The following is a 17911-nucleotide window of genomic DNA, read 5'->3' as shown; positions in this document are numbered from 1 at the left end:
TTCGCGACGCAAGGCAGGTGAGTTCTACGAGTTAACGGCTATTGATATTTGCATCGCCTTCTTTTTTTTTCTCCTACCATAATTACCAGTACCCTTCTCCTCTTCCTATTTCCCCCTTTCTGCTCGGCTCCTTCTTTCTAGATTCCTCGCGTCTCCGTTCGTACAGCGAGCAATTTATCGCGTATAATCTATTCCTCTCGGTGCTCGTGTACCGTAGCTAAAAATATACCGAGACATTTTTCAGAGTTTCGCATAAATTGCAATTGATATTTCATCGAGAAGCCTCGGGCGGTAGAGAGGACAAGGAAGAAGGATTCGGCGGACGATTCCTTCGTCATCGGGGAATCGAGAATCGGTGGGTGTGCGCAAAGTCGAGTAACCTACGGGTTTGCGCTGACCGCCTTTTCCGAGTGAACTTTCACATTCTGATCGCGCGAGAGCTCGAAGGTCGCTTCTCCTCGCTCGCAGTTGAACGCGTTACCTGCACACGTTCTTCCGTGAAACCGTTTCTCGAACGAACCGCGAAAACGTGGAGGAAAGAAAATTCGTGACGTCGACGAGAATAAAACTGATGGTTGGGACGAGGTTAGGGGAGGTGGAGGGAAATTTAGCTAGACGTCCGAAGAGCAGGGGGGAAAGAACAAAGGGTAATACGCGCAACGTTGGACCTTGCACCGTTCTGAATATGCATAACAAGCCGGAGTTCCGATCGCAATCCCCCACGAACGGTGTCAGGTACTCTTGACCCGACGACAGTTTTGTCATGCTAATGCGACTATTTTGTATTTTAATGCTCGGAAGGAGATTATGCGTGTAAATAGGCAGGCTACGCCGCGGAACCGACCGCTTCGATGGCGCCCGAAGTTTCGTTGCCGCGGGAACCGTTTTCCTCGTTCCTGGTCCGATGTATGTATAACGCGGCTGAATCCGCGATACAAACCGCTTTCGGAGTTCGTCGACTCGTGCAACCTTGTCGAAAGAGAGGCTAGCGAAGCGATCGAAGGCAAGGAACGGACCACGAGAACTCGAGAACTCGAAAGAGAAAGGCGAATCTAGCCTGGACTGTGAACGGGTAAGGAGCGAGAAGACGGTAGTCTAGCGGATGGCAGCGCGGACCGAACGTTTCGACGCTATTAATCGTGACCCAGCACCGTCTTGGAATCCCGTCAAAGTCGTCCGCGTATACACGCAGCCGTCTCGGACGTATCAAGAATCTTACCGCCTCGGGGAATCACGCGGATCGATTTGTTGGTACTCGCGCGTAACGGCTTTACCGTTCTCCAAACTCTATTCTCCTTCGAGCTCCAATTCATCCACGCGTTCTTCGAGATACGGAACGAATTACGGTCGGTTTCGTAGCCCTACGACCGAAAAACGCTCCGTTTCCGTTCGGATTCCCCCGGGGAGACGGCATTATCCGACGTTATCGGAGCGAGTTCCTCGTCGCGTCGTGTGCGGAGGATCAAGAATCGACCGCCACTCGGATTACTAATCATTTCCCGGGTCCGAGAAACCTCGCTAATTGATTAAAGTCACGATCCTGACCCTGCCGTAATATCGGCAATCTCTTCTCTTGGCGCGCACTGGTCTTCTCGGAGAGGTAGACATCGCGAACGTAGAGGAAAGTCGGGTGTGTGTATGTGTGTGTGTTTCAGGGAGAGCGAGAGAGAGAGAGAGAAAGAGAACACGTCGAAAAAGAAAAGGTAAGAGGCGAAAGAGTAGAGTTTATCCTCTCTCTCGCTTCGTATGTTGGCCTCGCGTAATTTTTTCCATCTCTTTCACTCTTGGTTCCTTTCGAACCTTTTTACAATGCTCATCCTCTCCTTTCTCTCTCTCTCTCTCTCTCTCTATCTCTCGTCGTTTTGGAGTGCCCCGAACGCTCGTACGAAGAGGCCAACTAGCCACCTCCGTCGCCGTCGTCATCGTCGTCGTCGTCGTCGTAGTCTTGGTCCTCCCATTGTTGCATCGTTCCAGCGCAGCAAGGGAAACAATATCTAATTTCAGTTAATGCGGCCATAATGGGCATCGTCGTTGCATTGGCATGCCGCGCGGTATGCTTCGACGCGAAAAGATAAGTGAAATCCAGCTTGCCGCAGCACCGTACACCTCTAAGGTCTACCCCCCATAACTCGGGTACGCTCTCTTTGGCTGTTGCTGTACCAAGCGAATTCTATACGTCCACCGGATGCAACGAAGCCTTCTTTATCTATACTTTCCTAATAATAGCTGCGATTCTGCGATCATCGGGATGAACGTGCGCGCAATTACCTCGGACGGTTAATCGATCGGGAACGTTGGTCCGTGGAATCTCGTAGCGAACGGCCAGCCTCTTCCTCCACGGGTAAAAGTACTCGCTCGCTTGAGTTGCGAACCATCGAACAGCAAGCGAGTTCACCGCCCAACGTTCAAAGTAATTTCCCGCTCGTTCGACGATAACGGCATCGGGACTGGTAACGATTGATAGGGATTGCGTTGGTACAAGGCGTATGGAAAGGCGCGAGCCGAAGATCTTCTTTCGGGATCGAGACGGTCAAGAATTTACCGTGGTAACACGGCATTTTTCGAAGCTACCTAGACGAGGATAGGGAACAAAGTTCCACTAAACGTACCTTCTTCTCGAGCAGTCGCAATTAAGGGTTAATTAAATTGAGCGGCTTCCTAGATTTCTGTAATCATCGCGGACAGTATCTGCGGGGTAATCTTGAGCGCATCCTGTCTGCCTCGGGGCCCCACGGAAGGAAGGGGCCCCGAGGTAAGGTCATGCACCCCGCTGACCTCGGACCACCGACTCGCCGCCTCTTGCCCCGCGTAACCCCTTCCCCTCTCGCTCTCTTCTAGCCCCCTACCGGCCCTCTCTACCTCCTCTCTCCTCTCCTCTCCTCTCCTCTCCTCTTCTCGTCCTGGAGTACCTCTTCGCGTCTCGTCCCGTCTCGGCCGAGGAACGTCTTGCCGAGCCTCGACTCGCTTCGCTTCGACTTGCCTTGCCACGGCTGCTACAACCTCTATCCGGCATCATCCTTCTTACCTCTTCTTCTCTCGCCTCTCGCCTTTACTCCTCACCCTCGTTCGCGTTCGCATTCGCGTTTCGCGCCGTCAATGTCCTGTTCCGTCGATATCGTGGCTCCACGTTTTCGCAGCTGTCGTCGGTGTCGTTCCGCGAGGATCTCCTTTTTTCGAGGCTCAGCTTCGACCCCCACCTCGTTTAACCTCCTCTCGAGCATCGTCGCGCTGCTATTTTCCCCTTTTGTGCGCGAGAACTTACGAGGCAGAAAGGACGAGAGCGGCAACGAGAGACGGTTGCGTGCGTTGCGCGAAGCCAACGTTTCGAATTATCGTCAAAAGTCGAGGAATCATCGCGGATAATGAGCGGACGTGGCTGCGACAGGGCAGAAAACTCGGGCCGGGCCGCGTCTTCTCGTGGGAAAACCACGACGATCCTTCCTTCGGTGGAATCGTCGAGGAACTTAGCGACGTCCACGATCGCGTTTAAAGGTTCGGAGCTTCTCGTTCGATACTAATATTCTCGCCGATACGCTGGCTTAACCCCGCGAGGGTACGTTCCGCGAGCTTCCTAACGAGGTTTCTCCGGGCTACGCTCCCTGACCGGCGTTCGTGTCGATGACCGTCTCGCTTACGTACGCCTTCAACAAGGTCAGATGCTATCTGACCGCGAGAGCAGTCGGGATCGCGCAAACGGCCACGGATATACCGGTCAATCTCGCGGGAAAACGTGGGAAAATCGTTGATATTTCGCGAGACGCTAAGCGTCGTGTCGCGTCGGTGAAACGGGCCACGTTACGGCACGTAAATAAAAGTAGTTACACCTGGCCAGTCCGTGTCAGTGACCAGCTCGTGCGTGCTCTAACAAGGTCAGATGTTATCGCGGCTCGAACGGCCAAGTTCAAGAGGAAAGAAAATAAAAAAAAAAAAAAAAAGAAAGAATCTCGGAAAGGGAGAGGCGTGGGAATCTTTCCGGGGTTTTCGTGAGGCCGCGACCGCCTCGAACCCCGTGCCCCTCTTTAATTTGTAGCTCGAGCGTGGCGATGCAGCGAGGGCGGTGGCGAATCGGACAGGTAAGGCGAATCTTTCGAAGCGAGTCGATGGATCGATCGCTGACGGATCGGTATCGGTGCGGGCCGATCCTAAAACGGACCGCGTGAAACGAGAACGCGTTCAGATATAAATAATCGCACTTGTACCGCGTTAGCGCGACGAGTTCCAAGGATGCTAGCGCGAATTCGTTCGGTTGCAAATAAATAGAAGCGTTTCCGTCTCGATGAACTCTGATCTTACCGAGCCGATTCGCAAGCGTTACTCTATTTTAAAAGCGGTCCCCGGCTGTTCGGCGAAATCCGTTGCGTTGGATCGATTCGAGCGAAAACATTCGATACGTACCTTCCCGACGCATGCCCATCTTCAGGCACTTTTTCAATCGACAAAACTGGCACTGATTCCTATGGTGTTGGTCGATCGGACAGTTCCTATTCCCTCGACACGAGTAAGTTAGGTTTCTCCTCACGCTTCTCTTGAAGAAGCTTTTGCATCCTAAAAAGAGGCAAAGTTTTACAAATTAGAATCTCAATCTCCTCTTGCCGATTGTTCCTCGCATTCAACGGGACAGAGAAAGAAAGAACGAGAGTAACGATACTTTTAATCCTTGATTCGATCGGAAGATCGGCTGTCTTTAAATCGAATCGTGTTCGCTCGTATCGTACACTCGATGACTCGCCGTTTTCCCCGGCATCGCTTCCTCGAACGGTTCGCTCGAACTACCCTAGACCTTTCGCTGTTGACTCGTTCGCGGAAAGCATTTCGATTTCCCGTCGTTCGATCGTCGATACGTAACCGTGAACGAAACAGCGCACGATGAAATTCGGTGATTTCGTCGAACGAATGGACGCGATGGATAAATGGGTAGAGAGGGTTCGTTGGTACTTGGAACTGATCAAGAGGCAATTCATATCGCGGCAACAAAGCGTCTTCTGTATGGAAACGCTCGAATCCCGATAAAGAGAATACCCTTGACGTCGTCGGCGATACTAATCGGAAATCACCAACTTTCCTTCCACTCCGCGACCGATCGTTTTGACCGACAATGATTTCAACCGGGATGATTCTGATCGCCTTATTTCCAGATTCGCTCGTTTCAACGGTCGACTACTTTTCGCTAATCGCGAAACCGTACAGCGAGTAAGTTGAAAATCCACGTCGTCGACGAGAACGGAACTGGCCGCGTCTTCGTGGTGGTCGTAATCGTTGTCGTCGCCGATGTTGCGAAAGAGAGCGAGGGGTCGCCGTAACTACAAATTGCGTCGTTACACGCAAATTACGCGATTATAGTACGCGAGTCCGAGCACCGCGAAAGACAGTGGTATATGTATATACGCGAGTATGGCGAGAGAAAACGGTGAAACGGAGCCGAGGAAAATAGAGGAGAGAGCGAGGAAGAAAGGTAGAGAAAGGGAGAGAATACCGAAACAACTACTGTTTATACTTTCAGATTGCAACTCGCGCGGCCCTCGAGAGCTGAAATTGCTCGCGTCATTGAATTTTCATTGCTCCGCGCCTCTCGTTCGCGGCCATTCCACTCGATGCACTAGCTCGAAACAACAACATACGCGTCACGGAAGCGATGCTAGGGAACGTCCTGTAGGATTTCGAAACGGAGCGAGAAACGGTGGAGGGAAGGAAGAAGAAAAGGCAGGACGATTCGGTCAGTAACGTTTCGAGTCGGCCGCGTAAAATTAACGACATTGTTATAATTAATTAGTCGTATAGCTCGGCGCGGCTTGGTTGTTCGGGCAAAGCGGTGCGTAGATAGCGCGAGGGCTTCGTTAGCAAGATAATTGGTCACAGAGGATGCGTTCGGGATGCGTCTCGGTTGGTAACTCTATGCCCGATGCACGCGCCGATGTATGTACATAATACGCGTGTTCGCGTTAGATACCTCGCGTACCACTCGCGTGCACTCCGCTTCCAACTCGCCAGCTCCGAGGATCCTGTTAGTCGTCGCCTCGAAAACCTCGGACCGAGCGGGTTGGCGCGAATTACCCGGCACGCAAATAATCGTCTCCCCGACTAGACTGTTGTTGCACGGGGCCAAACAATACGGTCGCGAGCTGGAACGCACGCGTTTCCAAGGGAAATGAGATTAATAAAGATTAGCAAAGTCGGAATAATATAATATGATCTCATTAGAGCGATTAGCCGGGGAACCGCGAAGCGGCCGGGCTGCAGAATGTCTGGCTTCTCGGTGCACGCGGTAGGGTATGCCAGGCATAAGTCTGTAAGTCGGTAAGTAAAACCGTAAGACTCGGAGGGAGAACGAGAGACCCCGAGAACAGGAAGCCCCTTGCGGGTGTACCTCAAACCGCGAGACCGGAATTAAATTTCCTTTTCTTCCCGAACGGTCCGCGAAACCCGCGCCTGTCCCTTTTGCTCCAAATTTCTATCCCCATCCTCTCCCTTGTCTATTCCATTTTTCTATTTCGTCGAGGATGCGAGTTCCGTGTAATTCGTGACAAATAACGAGTCGGTCTTGAACGCTAGTTTACTCGCATGCCGCGAGCAATTACTATAATTGAGACAAGAGGCATTTTGAAGAAACGTTCGCGCCAAAGCGACCGACCACGCTCCTAGGTTCCTTCTTCTCCGTTTTCCACGAAACGGGATAAAACGCTCTGGTATACTCGTTCGATTCGTTGAAATCGCTCGGTGTTACGTAAAGGAAGTGACTCGATCGAAACTGGCGAGCTCGAAGTCTAAAGCGAGGAATTAACGTTATCATCGTGACGCGTGGAAAACATACATATGTATGCGGCGCGTACGTTCGCGTGTACGACACAAACGAATTAATTTATGTTCTTCCATGTACGATGTTAGCCACTTTCGAACTTTGACGTTGCTCCGTTAAATCGTTCTTTATTTAACAGGTATCCGAGGAGGAGGGAAAAATTTTTGCTGAATTTCGAGAAGGAACGCGATCAAAAGGTACGACGATCTACCGAAATTCAGTACCCCGTGAAATAAAGGGTTAGCCGGATGGTTAGGACGGAATAATGAGAGGGTGTCCCGGGTAGAACGCACGAGACACAATACCATAATTATCGGATCGCTGGCGAACGACGCGGACACGATCGTGCTCGTTGGCTTTCCAATGGGTACTGTACACCGTGTCGTCTTACCATCGAACCGACTGCTTTTCTCTACGAAAGTTACTTGCAAAAATCAGAGACGCTCGGATAATTGGATAATTGCGATTCGTTTGGGAAAAAAATGGCGAAAGAACGTTTTCGATCAAAGATTTGTCTTCTCGATCGCGTCGTCATTTTCCAAAGTTCGCGCTGGCTGGACGTTAGTCGAGTTGGAGCAGCGAAGAGACAGGGGCGGAGGTGGGCGCCGATGGTGGAACGAAAAGAGAGAAAAGGGAGCGGCGATCGTGAAGGTAGTCGAGGTCGAACCGCGAACGACTATTGCGCAATAACCAAAGACGAAGAACCTTGTTCCAGACGCGGTACCGCGAATGGGAGGTTCCCGAGCCGCTGTAATCGGCAGATTAATGTTCGTTTCTCGAACTTAATCTCGGGCAAATCCAACGGACGGATTCGTCCGGGACAAGCGATTCGGGACGGTTCGATTCGATTCCGATCCGATTCGATTCCAGAGATCGTCGGCCAATCGTTGGAGAATTTACGAGCGAAACGGAAAGAAGAGTCTCCGGTTTACGTCCGTTTCCGGATAAAAATTCGATTCCGATCGAGGCAGAGTATCGCTGGTATCTCGGTCAGTTCGGCGATACCGTCGATCGACTCGATAACGCGGTGCCGATCGTCTCGATCGAGCGCAACGAAAGACAGACGCGACAAATTGACGATAATTCGCAACCGTTTGACATCGGTTGACATCAAAATCAATTCGTCGTAATAAAGCGATCGCCGACAATCACCGCGATTACGCCAATGAACGTCCAATGTGGAAGGCGTATGCGCGCTCTGCCGTATCAGCCCCTCGATGTTTCTATGATTCTCAATAAAACGCGTCGTCGATCGTGCCAGTTGATGACAACGCCGTTGACGTCGTTCGATCGTTCGTCTCTCGTTCGCTCGATTTGTCGTTAACGAGTAAAATCCGCGCTGGGACGGGACAGATTTCGAACGATGAACGAGGTAACGCGCGAACATGGAACAAAACGAAAACGAAGGAAGCAGGATGTCGCCAGGTGTCAATTTTCTCGCTTTTCCAGTCGCTCGGCGGTGTCGCTAGCGAGAATCCCGGCTATAATCGTTTCGGCCGAGAAACTAGCAACCGGTCACTGCTGGTTAGAAAAACGAGCAGAAACTATAATTAAAGCAACGGCTTGATCGTAACCGCACGGTACCGGCGCGGCTCGTTGAGTTACGGAGTTTCACAGGCCTCCGGCAAGGTCACGTTTCCGTTCGTCCAGAAGAACCGAAATCGACGAATCCGAATTTAAGAGGGTGCACACATTGGCTCTAACCCTTTCTATTAATCTTTGCGTTTCGTTCAGTTGATCGCGACGCAACGTCTTAGAACTTGATCAAGTAACGTTTGCGAATAGTAGACGGATAAGAAAGCTTTTGTTTCGACAGATTTTCCGGATAAGAGAGTGTAACGAAGGTACGAGCGAAAGGAAATGGGAAAGGAAAGGTTGCGAGAAATCGAGGGGAAGAGAAAACGAAGGGGTAGCGGGTAATTAAGATTGCCGCGAATAGAAATTATCGTCGGATTAAGCGCGTTATCGCGGTACCGTCGAGAGCAACGAAGCGACGAAGCGACAGAGAGAGAGAATGACTCGACCTAACAATGGTAAATATCGTTAGCGCGACTGTAATTGGAACACCAGGGAGAGGACTACTGGTCGAGCTGTAACTCGAGCGTTCAATTAAGAGACGGACTCTTAACCCGCTCGAATCCTACGTTTCCACGCGTCGAATCTTCGTACAGCTCGAGTCGGCACAAATTGTTGGGAATTAACGAGCGCGAACAGGCCGAAAGAGCGACGGGGAGAGGAACGGCCAGATGCGAGGCGACAGCTAATCTTTTGAGCATTATTTTTAGCGGCTCTTTAAACGCTTTGACGTCATTGGTCCCACTTCGACGGGGCGATATCACCAGCTCACCACCGACGGTACCGAGACGCTTCTTTTCCAACGCGTTTCTTCGCCATCCTAGAAACGATATTTTTTCCAGCCGACACGCGACGTTGAAAAAATGTCTCGTAAATATTTCATCGCGACTAGTCTTGCGCCAATCCGCGATGTAAATGCGTCGAACGAGTACAGCGTATACTTTGTCCAGGAGTCGACGTGGCCGTGCTCTCGCGTTCCTATGTATCGCATACGAAAGCGCAAACTACTATAGCATTTGCCAGCGACACAGAGAAGGACAGAGGGAAGAGAGAGAGACGAGTGCTCATGAATTTTAATGAGAGTTCGGTAGTCGGACGACCAAGGCGACCCATCAGCGCGCAAAAATATCCGGGGTTGTTACATGCGCCAGAAGAGATGGCGAAATGTATCGTCCGTCGACGGTACACTCGCGACTCGATCGGGACTCGAAGCGTATTGAAAGAAAACGAAACGAGAAAGGTTGCGGAAAAGCTAACGCGATCATCGGATCGGAATAATTAACGAGGACAACGCAAACTACTCGGGCCCCCCCCAAGGATGTTTCGAAACGAGAGCAGGGGACGAAAGGGCGTCGTCTCGAAAACTCAACGAGGCATCAAAGTTTTCGTCGCTAGCAAAAAGGGGTACGCTCGCACCCTAATGTTGTACGTTTACGCCAAGCTCCCCGGCTTCGTCTCGACCAGGTGTCGCGCACTTGTTCCAGCGTAATTTTGGGGAGGAAAAATTTCGGAAACGAAAAGTCGAACGCCCAGAGATCAACTAAATCACTCGAACGAATCACGAGATATAAATTACTACCGACGATCCAGTATCGATGAGACGTAATTCGAGATAATAGGAAGGAACAGAAGCAAGAAACGAGGGTAAGGAAGAAGAGGGTGACCGCTAAACCCGTGGGAGGATGTATAACTCCTGATTTCCGAGAGAGCGCAATACATCCTGATTAGCCGTAGTCCATCCGACGCTCAGGCGGACATTTTTCTTCGTTACACGCCGCGTTTCGAAGCGCGAATCGGTTGACAGGGATTCAACGGGGAATGCAGAACAGGGAAACTGAACGGATCAAGCTCGAAAGCGAAGTAACAGACTCGTTTTCGGCCGTCGAAACGATTCGTTTCCCTCGTCCCGGAACGAACTTTGAAAATACCTACCGACAAAGAACGAAATAAACCCTCGGCCCGTAGCTTTATTTCTCCCTCCCTTTCTGGCTCGCGGTCTCCCTCTTCGACCACTCTCTTCTCGTCCCTCCCGCCGCGTTTTCTCGGCCCTATTACATCGTTATTAGGCTCGTAACAGACGCGTAAGCGTTCCGGGGAACACCCCACCGAGTTATTAATGGCGAGTCTTTGTTTTTTCCTAGCCCGTGCGCGGCCGCCGGATCCAGGACGGTCCATTGCGTGGCGGCTCCAAGTAGAAGAAGAAGAAGAAGAAGAAGAAGAAGAAGAAGAGGAAAAAAGAAGAAAACTAACGGACAGGTCGAATCGATCGATTCGCGCGCGAGTAAACGAAGAGTAAGAAGACTTACCTTCGCAGGTGAACTGGCCGTAATGTTTACCGCTGCTCTTGTCCCCGCAGACGACGCACTCGATGTTGGGCGATTTGTCGGTCTGCGAACTGCCGGATTGCGAACTGTTCGCTTGACTTCCTGGGGTAGTGCTGGGTGGCAAGGGGTCCCGAGGCGTGAGAACCGCACCGGCTGGCACTAAGCAGGTAATGTCCTCCGGGGTAGCAGAGGGTGTTAGGTGGGTCGGGGGCATCGGGGGCGGCGGCGCGATCTGTATAGGGCCCGGTCCAGCGGTGGAGGCTGCCACGGCAGCGGCTCCAGCGGCGGCTGCGGCTGCGGTCGCGGCCAAGCTGGCCCCGGGGTCCCGCGAGGGCCACGAGGGCGGCGCGGCCACCAACGCCATAGAGGCGGTGGTGCCGCGCGCCGGGAACCCCACCTCCAACGTGGTGGTGAACTCGGGGTGGTGGTGTCCAGCTGACACCCGGCCAGGGAACAACGTCGCTGTCGCGGCCGGGTAAACCACCCCGGCAGTCGCCAGGGCGTCAGCGCCTCCTGTCCCTCCTCGAACCACCCTGCCGGTTTCCTCTTCTCGGCCGCGACCACCGACCACCCCGAGACGGTTTCCGCCTCCTCGCCGTTTCTATCTTTCCTTTATAGCCCGGTTTACTACTTTTTCTTTATCCTACCGGGATCCTTTTATCTTTCCTCTTTGCCTTTTCTTCCTCGATCCTTCTTCTACCTTCACCCACACCCGTCCAACACCGGTATCGTTCCTTACGCGTGAACGCGCCAACTCGGTCACGCGGTCCAACAAAACCCACGCACTTACTTGGCTATATTCCTCACTCACTCGCGCACTCGTACAGAGTACGCGCTACCTCGGGATCGACGTCCCGAGGGCGACATCCTTGTTCGTCACGCGCGTTCCGCGTTTCACTACAGGCTAATGATCGAAGCTCCAAGTTTTCCTTCGTCTCTCGATTCGGATAGAGATCGAACGCGCACTAAATCGGACCGAGAACCGACCGTCGATCGACGATTCGTTCGCGTGTCGTGATTCACTTCTGTGTACGAAACTCGCGGTAACCCTCTTCGATGCTCCGTTTCCACGCACTTTGCACTGTCACTTGGGCTACGCTAGTCGGAGAACACTCGTGCCGCGGGAAAACGGGTCGAACGCGTTGACACCGGGTCGAGTTTCGGATCGGAATCGAGATCGAGATCGGGATCGCGCGCACGCGGTAGATCAGTCGCGTATCCCCGCGGTATCGTGGTATATCGACGCTGGGTGGATGCGCGGTGGCACGAGCCACCGAGGCACAGGGCAGAGAGGGTGTGCGCTCTACGCACACCGTAGGGTGGGTGGTGGACACTGGAGGTGGGGGAGGAAGGAGCGAGAACAGAAGGAGAGGCGGCGGCGGCGGCGGCGGCGGCGGCGGCGGCGGAGGAGGCAGAAACGAGAGAGGAGCGAAGAAAAAAGAGAGTAGAAATAGGGGTGGGGTGGTGAGGAGGAGGAGGAGGAGGAGAGCGAAGATAGAATGAAAGAGAAAGGAGAGAAGAGAAAGAAGGAGAGAAAGAGAGAGAGAGAGAGAGAGAGAGAAAAAGAGTGGGCGCGCGCACAGCCAAGTCGATAAGCCACGCGTGTGCCTGTGGGTACCCGAGTGCGCTCGTGCCGGCACTAGCAGCAGGAGGAGGAGAAGAGAGGTGATACTCGACTACCGCCTCGATACGACTATTCTTGGGGCCGACCAGAGACCGACTGCCGACTAAGACGACCCCTGACACCGACCTGTTCCCCACCAGGCCAAACTCTCTCGCGGGTTTCTCGCGGGTTTCACCAGTTGCCATGACTACCGAAGGTGGGGTCGAGTCCCGGGCGCGCCCCGATGCGCCTCTCATTGGCTGCCGCCCTGCCCTACCTCGCGCCCTCCGACCCCTCTCCATTCCGCTTCGCCCGTTTCGCCCGCTTCGGCCGCACCGCGCGTCCTTCCGCGTACACTTTACCGCCGAACAGCCTACGCCACGATATCCTACCTCTTCTCTCTCTCGCGCCACCATCGCCACCGCTTTCCTTCCTCCTCCCTTTCACCACACTCCCGCTCCGTCTCCCTCTAGCACGGTCAAACGCGCGCGGCCCTCCGCGCTGTCTCCCGTTCAAACTCTTTCCTCGACCAGGGTTACCGCGCTTACACTACCTACCGATTTTTTAATGCACTCGTCGAAATCGAACCAGTTTCCTAGACGCGCCAAATTACTCGACTTTTCCTCTTCCACTTCCCCTCCGTCAACGCGAAATCGAGTTCGGTAAAAATCGCGTTTCGACCTCCGATGCCCGTTATAGGAAACCACCACCGTTCGTACGGCTTCGAAGTTTCTCAATTTCCCTCTTTTTTTTTTCTTTTTTCGTCTCTCTGCGTTTTGCTTCGTCTCGCGACAAACTTACGCGTTTTCTTAAGCGACAAGAAGGTTCCTGTGTCGTCGGTTCATCTTCGGAAACTCGTCAAAGTTGAAGGACAAACGAGGCGGTCGAGCGTCGCGGTAGGATACAACAATCTCGACGATAAACGGAACCGTTGGTCGTCTTTCACGGATTTTCTTCCGTTTCCTTGGATACTTCTTTTGCGAACGAGGTACGAGCTGAGATACGACGAGGGAAGCGAGGTCACGGGACTAGAGGGCGGCAACCAATCGGGACGAGGAGTCAAGTGTGGCGCGAAAAATGGGCCGGACCGTTTCAATCCACCCCCGAGGCTAAGGGTGAGGGTAAGAGCCGCGACGGAGTAGGGTAGACCGACAGGCTGGAAGACGACCGGGCCGTCGACGCAGGGTCAGTCAGGTCGCGGACCTGCACCTCTGCGTTTCCGTGTCTTCTGCCTTTTTGCTTCACCCTGCTACGCTTCCAGGATTTGTTCTCCTTTCTTCCGCTATTGCCCTCTGCTCCCTTTCTTCCCGAAAACATACTCATGCAACGGGAGCACGTTTTCTTTCGCGCTTTCTTCGCTCGACCGATACAACCTCGTTTTTGATACATCTTCTTTCAACTAAAATATAATAAAATAAGATAAAACGTTGGCGCGTGCGAATGAACTTTTCCTCGACGCGCGATCGAGTAGAAGTTTACCGTAACGGAAGAACACAAGCGTAAGCGGTCTATCGATAAATCGAAAGAAGAATCTTAAGCGCAAGCGTGAAAAGTAACGGTCGTTTACTCGTTGATGAAAGATATAGTCGCGTGCGGGCGAGCTTGTGTAATGGTCGCGTCGAATATCCGGGATGCGGTTAGCGAATCCATGACTCGTAGAACGCGACAAGGATTCGAGGGTTGTTGAAGCTAGAGGAGCGTTGACGGTAGTAGAAGCTGTAACAGGGAACAGGGAACAGGGAACAGGGTGTAGGGAACGGGGAACGCGAAAGGGGGGGGGGGGCAGGGAAGAAGCGGGGTGGGTTGGCGCCGTGTACAAGTGCATATCGGTGAAGGGGTGGCCGAACAATGCGCTCGTTCAATGCGCTCTAGATATGATTACCGGAAACCATCCCATAATTACTTTTTGTACGTCGAAAACGCAGCGAGCCCCCTCGTTTCGTTTCCCTCCCTTCGGCCCTGCTTCTCTTCACCGCTAAAACCACCGACGTCCTTCTCTCTTTCTCTCTCTCTCTCTCTCCTCGTTGTTCCTTCTGTTGCCCCCCGTCGGTTCTTTTTCCCCTCTTAGCACCGCTGCCCTCTTAAAACGTTCGCAACGGCGCGGCCTTCTTCGCGTTTCAACCTGACACGCGCGATGCTTTTAAAGTGCCAGCCAACGTTAACGCCACTCTCGAGATGATTTATCGAAATCGTTGCGTTCGCCGCAACCGCGCTTCGACCATCGCCACTCTCGCGGCCGAATCTCTCGTCGGGAAAAAGCGAAGCCGCCTCTCTACCTCCGCTTCGTCCATTTCTCCTTGGCAAATTCGCGCATCCACCGGATTCGATAACGTTTCGACGATGTAACGCCGCTGGAATTTATAGTTGCCCATCGAGGAAAGTATAACGACGCGATCCAACGATCCGGGAATATCTACCGGCGGAATTGTCTCAACGTCTTTGACTGGTTTTAAGTTATTATCGTGTCGGCGCGAACTCTTCCCTTCGTATCGAGAACGGAGACACCGTTTTTCTCTCCCGAGTGGTTCTCATCGTACACCCGGCTACTCGGAGAGAAGAAAATTCAAATTTCAACCGGTCGGAGTTGACGCGACGGATAAAGGGTGCTGGATTCGATCGTTCGTATCTACCGCAATCACTGCTCTTACAAACTTTCTATGGTATTAAAGGAGAAACGGATTAGGAAATTGCAGGATCGAAACGGTATTGTTGAAAAATCGACAGGAAAGATTATCGATCGTAACGAGTGAATCGGATTAGAAAAGAGTGGATCGGAGTAAAGTGTAGGGGGTTGAAGGGACGCGGAGGCGAGAAGATGGCAAAGGGGAGAATCACTGTTCGCTCGGAGCGGTGGTTACGGTAGCGGACGCGGTGGTGGTGGCGGCTACATTATGAGTGTGTTCATATTTCCTGCGTTGCCTCCTTCCTTCCCTTATCTGTCTTCCCTACCCTCCGAGCCCTTTTGTTCGCACTCTTTCGACTGTTAATGCCGCGAAATTAACTCCGGCAGGAGCGAGTTTAAGAACCGCTACAAGGTGCTGTATATACGTACTCCCGTTCCCATTCCCGTTCCCGTTCCCGTTCCCGTTCCCGTTCCCGTTCTCGTCCAAAGAGCGCCCGAAGGCCGTCTTCATTGTCCCGCCGGCGTATTATTTTAACATTATCTGCTACTCGACTGCCGCTTAATTAATTTATTTATGAGCCGAGGCGTACGACGATGGGCAACGATCGAAGGCCAAGAGGGAAAGAGTCGGAGGATCGGACGGCCGAAGACGAGGGTGAGCGAGGGTGAAAGAGCTAGTGAAAAGGAAAGGGAAAGGGAAATGGAAAGAAGAGGAAACAGGAGAAAGAATGGAATCGTGCCGGTAGGAGATTTGTCTCCAGAGGTTCAACGGTTCAACCCCTTGTCACGACGACGGTGGTCGAGTCGCGTCGACTCGACGCTTCTTCGACCGAACAAGGTAGCCCTAATAACGCTTCTTCCTTTATTGCCTCTCCGCTTTATCGTCGAGCAAAGAAACTACTTCGCAAAGGGTGGCCGACCGGCAGCGTACGATCGCGAAACCCGCCAACGAAAAGTACCTAACCGGTAGTCAAGAAGAGGAAAGGAAAAGTTTTTCGAAAACGTTTGGAAATTAATGCGAAAAATCGGTCGAACCTTTCTTTCCGAGATCGAGCAATATATCAAACGATTCCCTTCGAAGGGAGAAACCCCTCCGGGGTGGAAGGGGAAGTGGAAAGGGGCCATTTGCATAGGGGAAAGATCGAGGCACGGACAGGCTGGTCAGTCGGTCCGATTCGAGATCACCTGTCCCACGATTATCCGGGGTCAAGATTACCAGTGGGACTACTTCCCCGGGAACGGGCCCCTAGCCCGAACGTCTTCCGGACGTTCGAGTTTACGATAAATTAATGGTTTTTCGGGGGGTCAACCTTCTCGACGGTCTTGCCAGTCGGTCTCACGCGAGAATTCAAATCGCCAACTGTCCTCTAATTATTTATGGTCGTTCGCTTCGCTTCGGCCACTCGGACACTGGTTGGACAACCTCGTCCGCCGAGTTTTGTACCCGTGTCCACTGAAACTTTTTCGATCGAATCCGAAAATTTGCAACGAATTCGCGAAACTTTCGTTCCACGTCTCTCGAATTCAGAACGTTCGAATTTTTCCCAAGGTAGCCGAACAACGATTAGCAAAAGGCCGAGTTCGAAAACCTCTGTGTACTTTAGTCTGTTCGTAACCGTCGAACCGGACCCGGGACGAACAATGCCGGTAGGATCGTTAACGATTCCATGTCAGACCAGTGTGGTGATTCTATAAATCGGAAGAAAGAAAGAGAGAAAGCGAGCGGAGCGCAGGTGGGACGCTAATGGTTCCGCGTCAAACGTTGGCTGACCGTTTAAGGTTCTCGCCAAACTGTTCCGTCGTTTCATTAATCTCCCGTGAAATTTTCTCGTGTGTAAACAGCTTTATTGACAGCTTGGCCGATTTTTCGAGAGCGAGAGTTCAGCGAATCGCAAAATTTCAGGAAAAGGGCCGCTTTTACGTAACGTATCGATCGAAGAGCGTGTCGCTCGCAGATGCCTGTTCGTTTACCTTATCCTTTCCTTTTGCACGCCGTGTTCCGTTCGTTCTTTCCTATTAACCGTTCGAAAACGCGTTCGCGAGCAGCCGTGAAACAAGGAATTAATTGCGCGGAAAGGAAATAGCCGAGTTTCGACGACACGCGATGCGTTCGAGGATGAAAACGCGTGAGCGCGTAGGAAGGGTGATGGAAAGGCACCTACGCGCAGGGACCGCAAAGAAAGGTACTACGAGGGTGGCGAGAGTCCCCTGGGGGACCTATTGTCCGAATACCCTGATTAAAAACCCATTCCCCGGTTACGCGCTTTAGAAACCCGCTCGAATCGAAAATTTGAGAGCACCGCGCGATATCGTGCGTACACCGATTCGTTTAGGACCGATCATAAGGGAGAACCGAAGAAACCTCCTCGACTTTATCCCTCTTTGTATCACTCCTTCTCTTTTTTTCTTTACAGAAAACTGTAAACGCGGAACGGTGGTTGTAATAAAAATTTCGAACAGAGTGTATAAGAAAGGGGTTGGTCGGTGGGACGAGTTCGGTTCGGCAAAGGGAGCGAGTTTGGTGGATAGTTGGTGGCGTTAAAAGCCACTCGACGACGTAATTAGCAAAGCGGCGACGATAACGGGGTCGTGACGAGACGAGGCGAGGCGAGGAGAGGAGTCGAGGAGGCACCCTTCGTTCGCGAGAGCCAGAGCAGGGCGAACACGACTGTTTTTCTGGTCCATGAATCTTTTAACCGGTTACGCTTCGTACGGCGAGGGAAGCCCCTCGCGTGGAAAACGGTAAGCGGATACAGTTGTTTGCCATCTACCTGTTCACCTGTACGTTTTCTCGAGCACGCGAGTCGACATCGACAAAGGGGACGCGGAGAGAATACCCCATCACGCGTACGAATATAATCGAACGAGTCCGGAACGAGAAAGGGTTCGAGCGTGGCAGCGTGGAACAAATCGAAGAATCGGTATGTCGAGAGTCAACGGATCCGTTTTCGAGAGGGATCGAACTCGGACGCGACAAACGCGGCAGAGAAGGT

General features: G+C 52.5%; 1 protein-coding gene across 1 annotated transcript in view; it reads right to left on the bottom strand.

The window, feature by feature from the left end:
* Nucleotides 1-12064, bottom strand: part of svp (COUP transcription factor 2) — a 40041-nt gene extending 27977 nt beyond the window's left edge. Inside the window, exons 1-2 of the mRNA XM_034336305.2 lie at nt 10675-12064; nt 4396-4545 (exon numbers count right to left, since the gene is read on the bottom strand). Of these exons, the coding sequence (XP_034192196.1) occupies nt 4396-4545; nt 10675-11056 (532 nt within the window). The 5' untranslated portion in view covers nt 11057-12064. The remainder of the gene's footprint in view (nt 1-4395; nt 4546-10674) is intronic.
* Nucleotides 12065-17911: the final 5847 nt, after the last annotated feature.

Source organism: Osmia lignaria, chromosome 10 (genome assembly GCF_051020975.1).
Source record: "Osmia lignaria lignaria isolate PbOS001 chromosome 10, iyOsmLign1, whole genome shotgun sequence".
Taxonomy (NCBI): Eukaryota; Metazoa; Arthropoda; class Insecta; order Hymenoptera; family Megachilidae; genus Osmia; species Osmia lignaria.
This window is presented reverse-complemented; position numbering and strand designations above follow the sequence as displayed.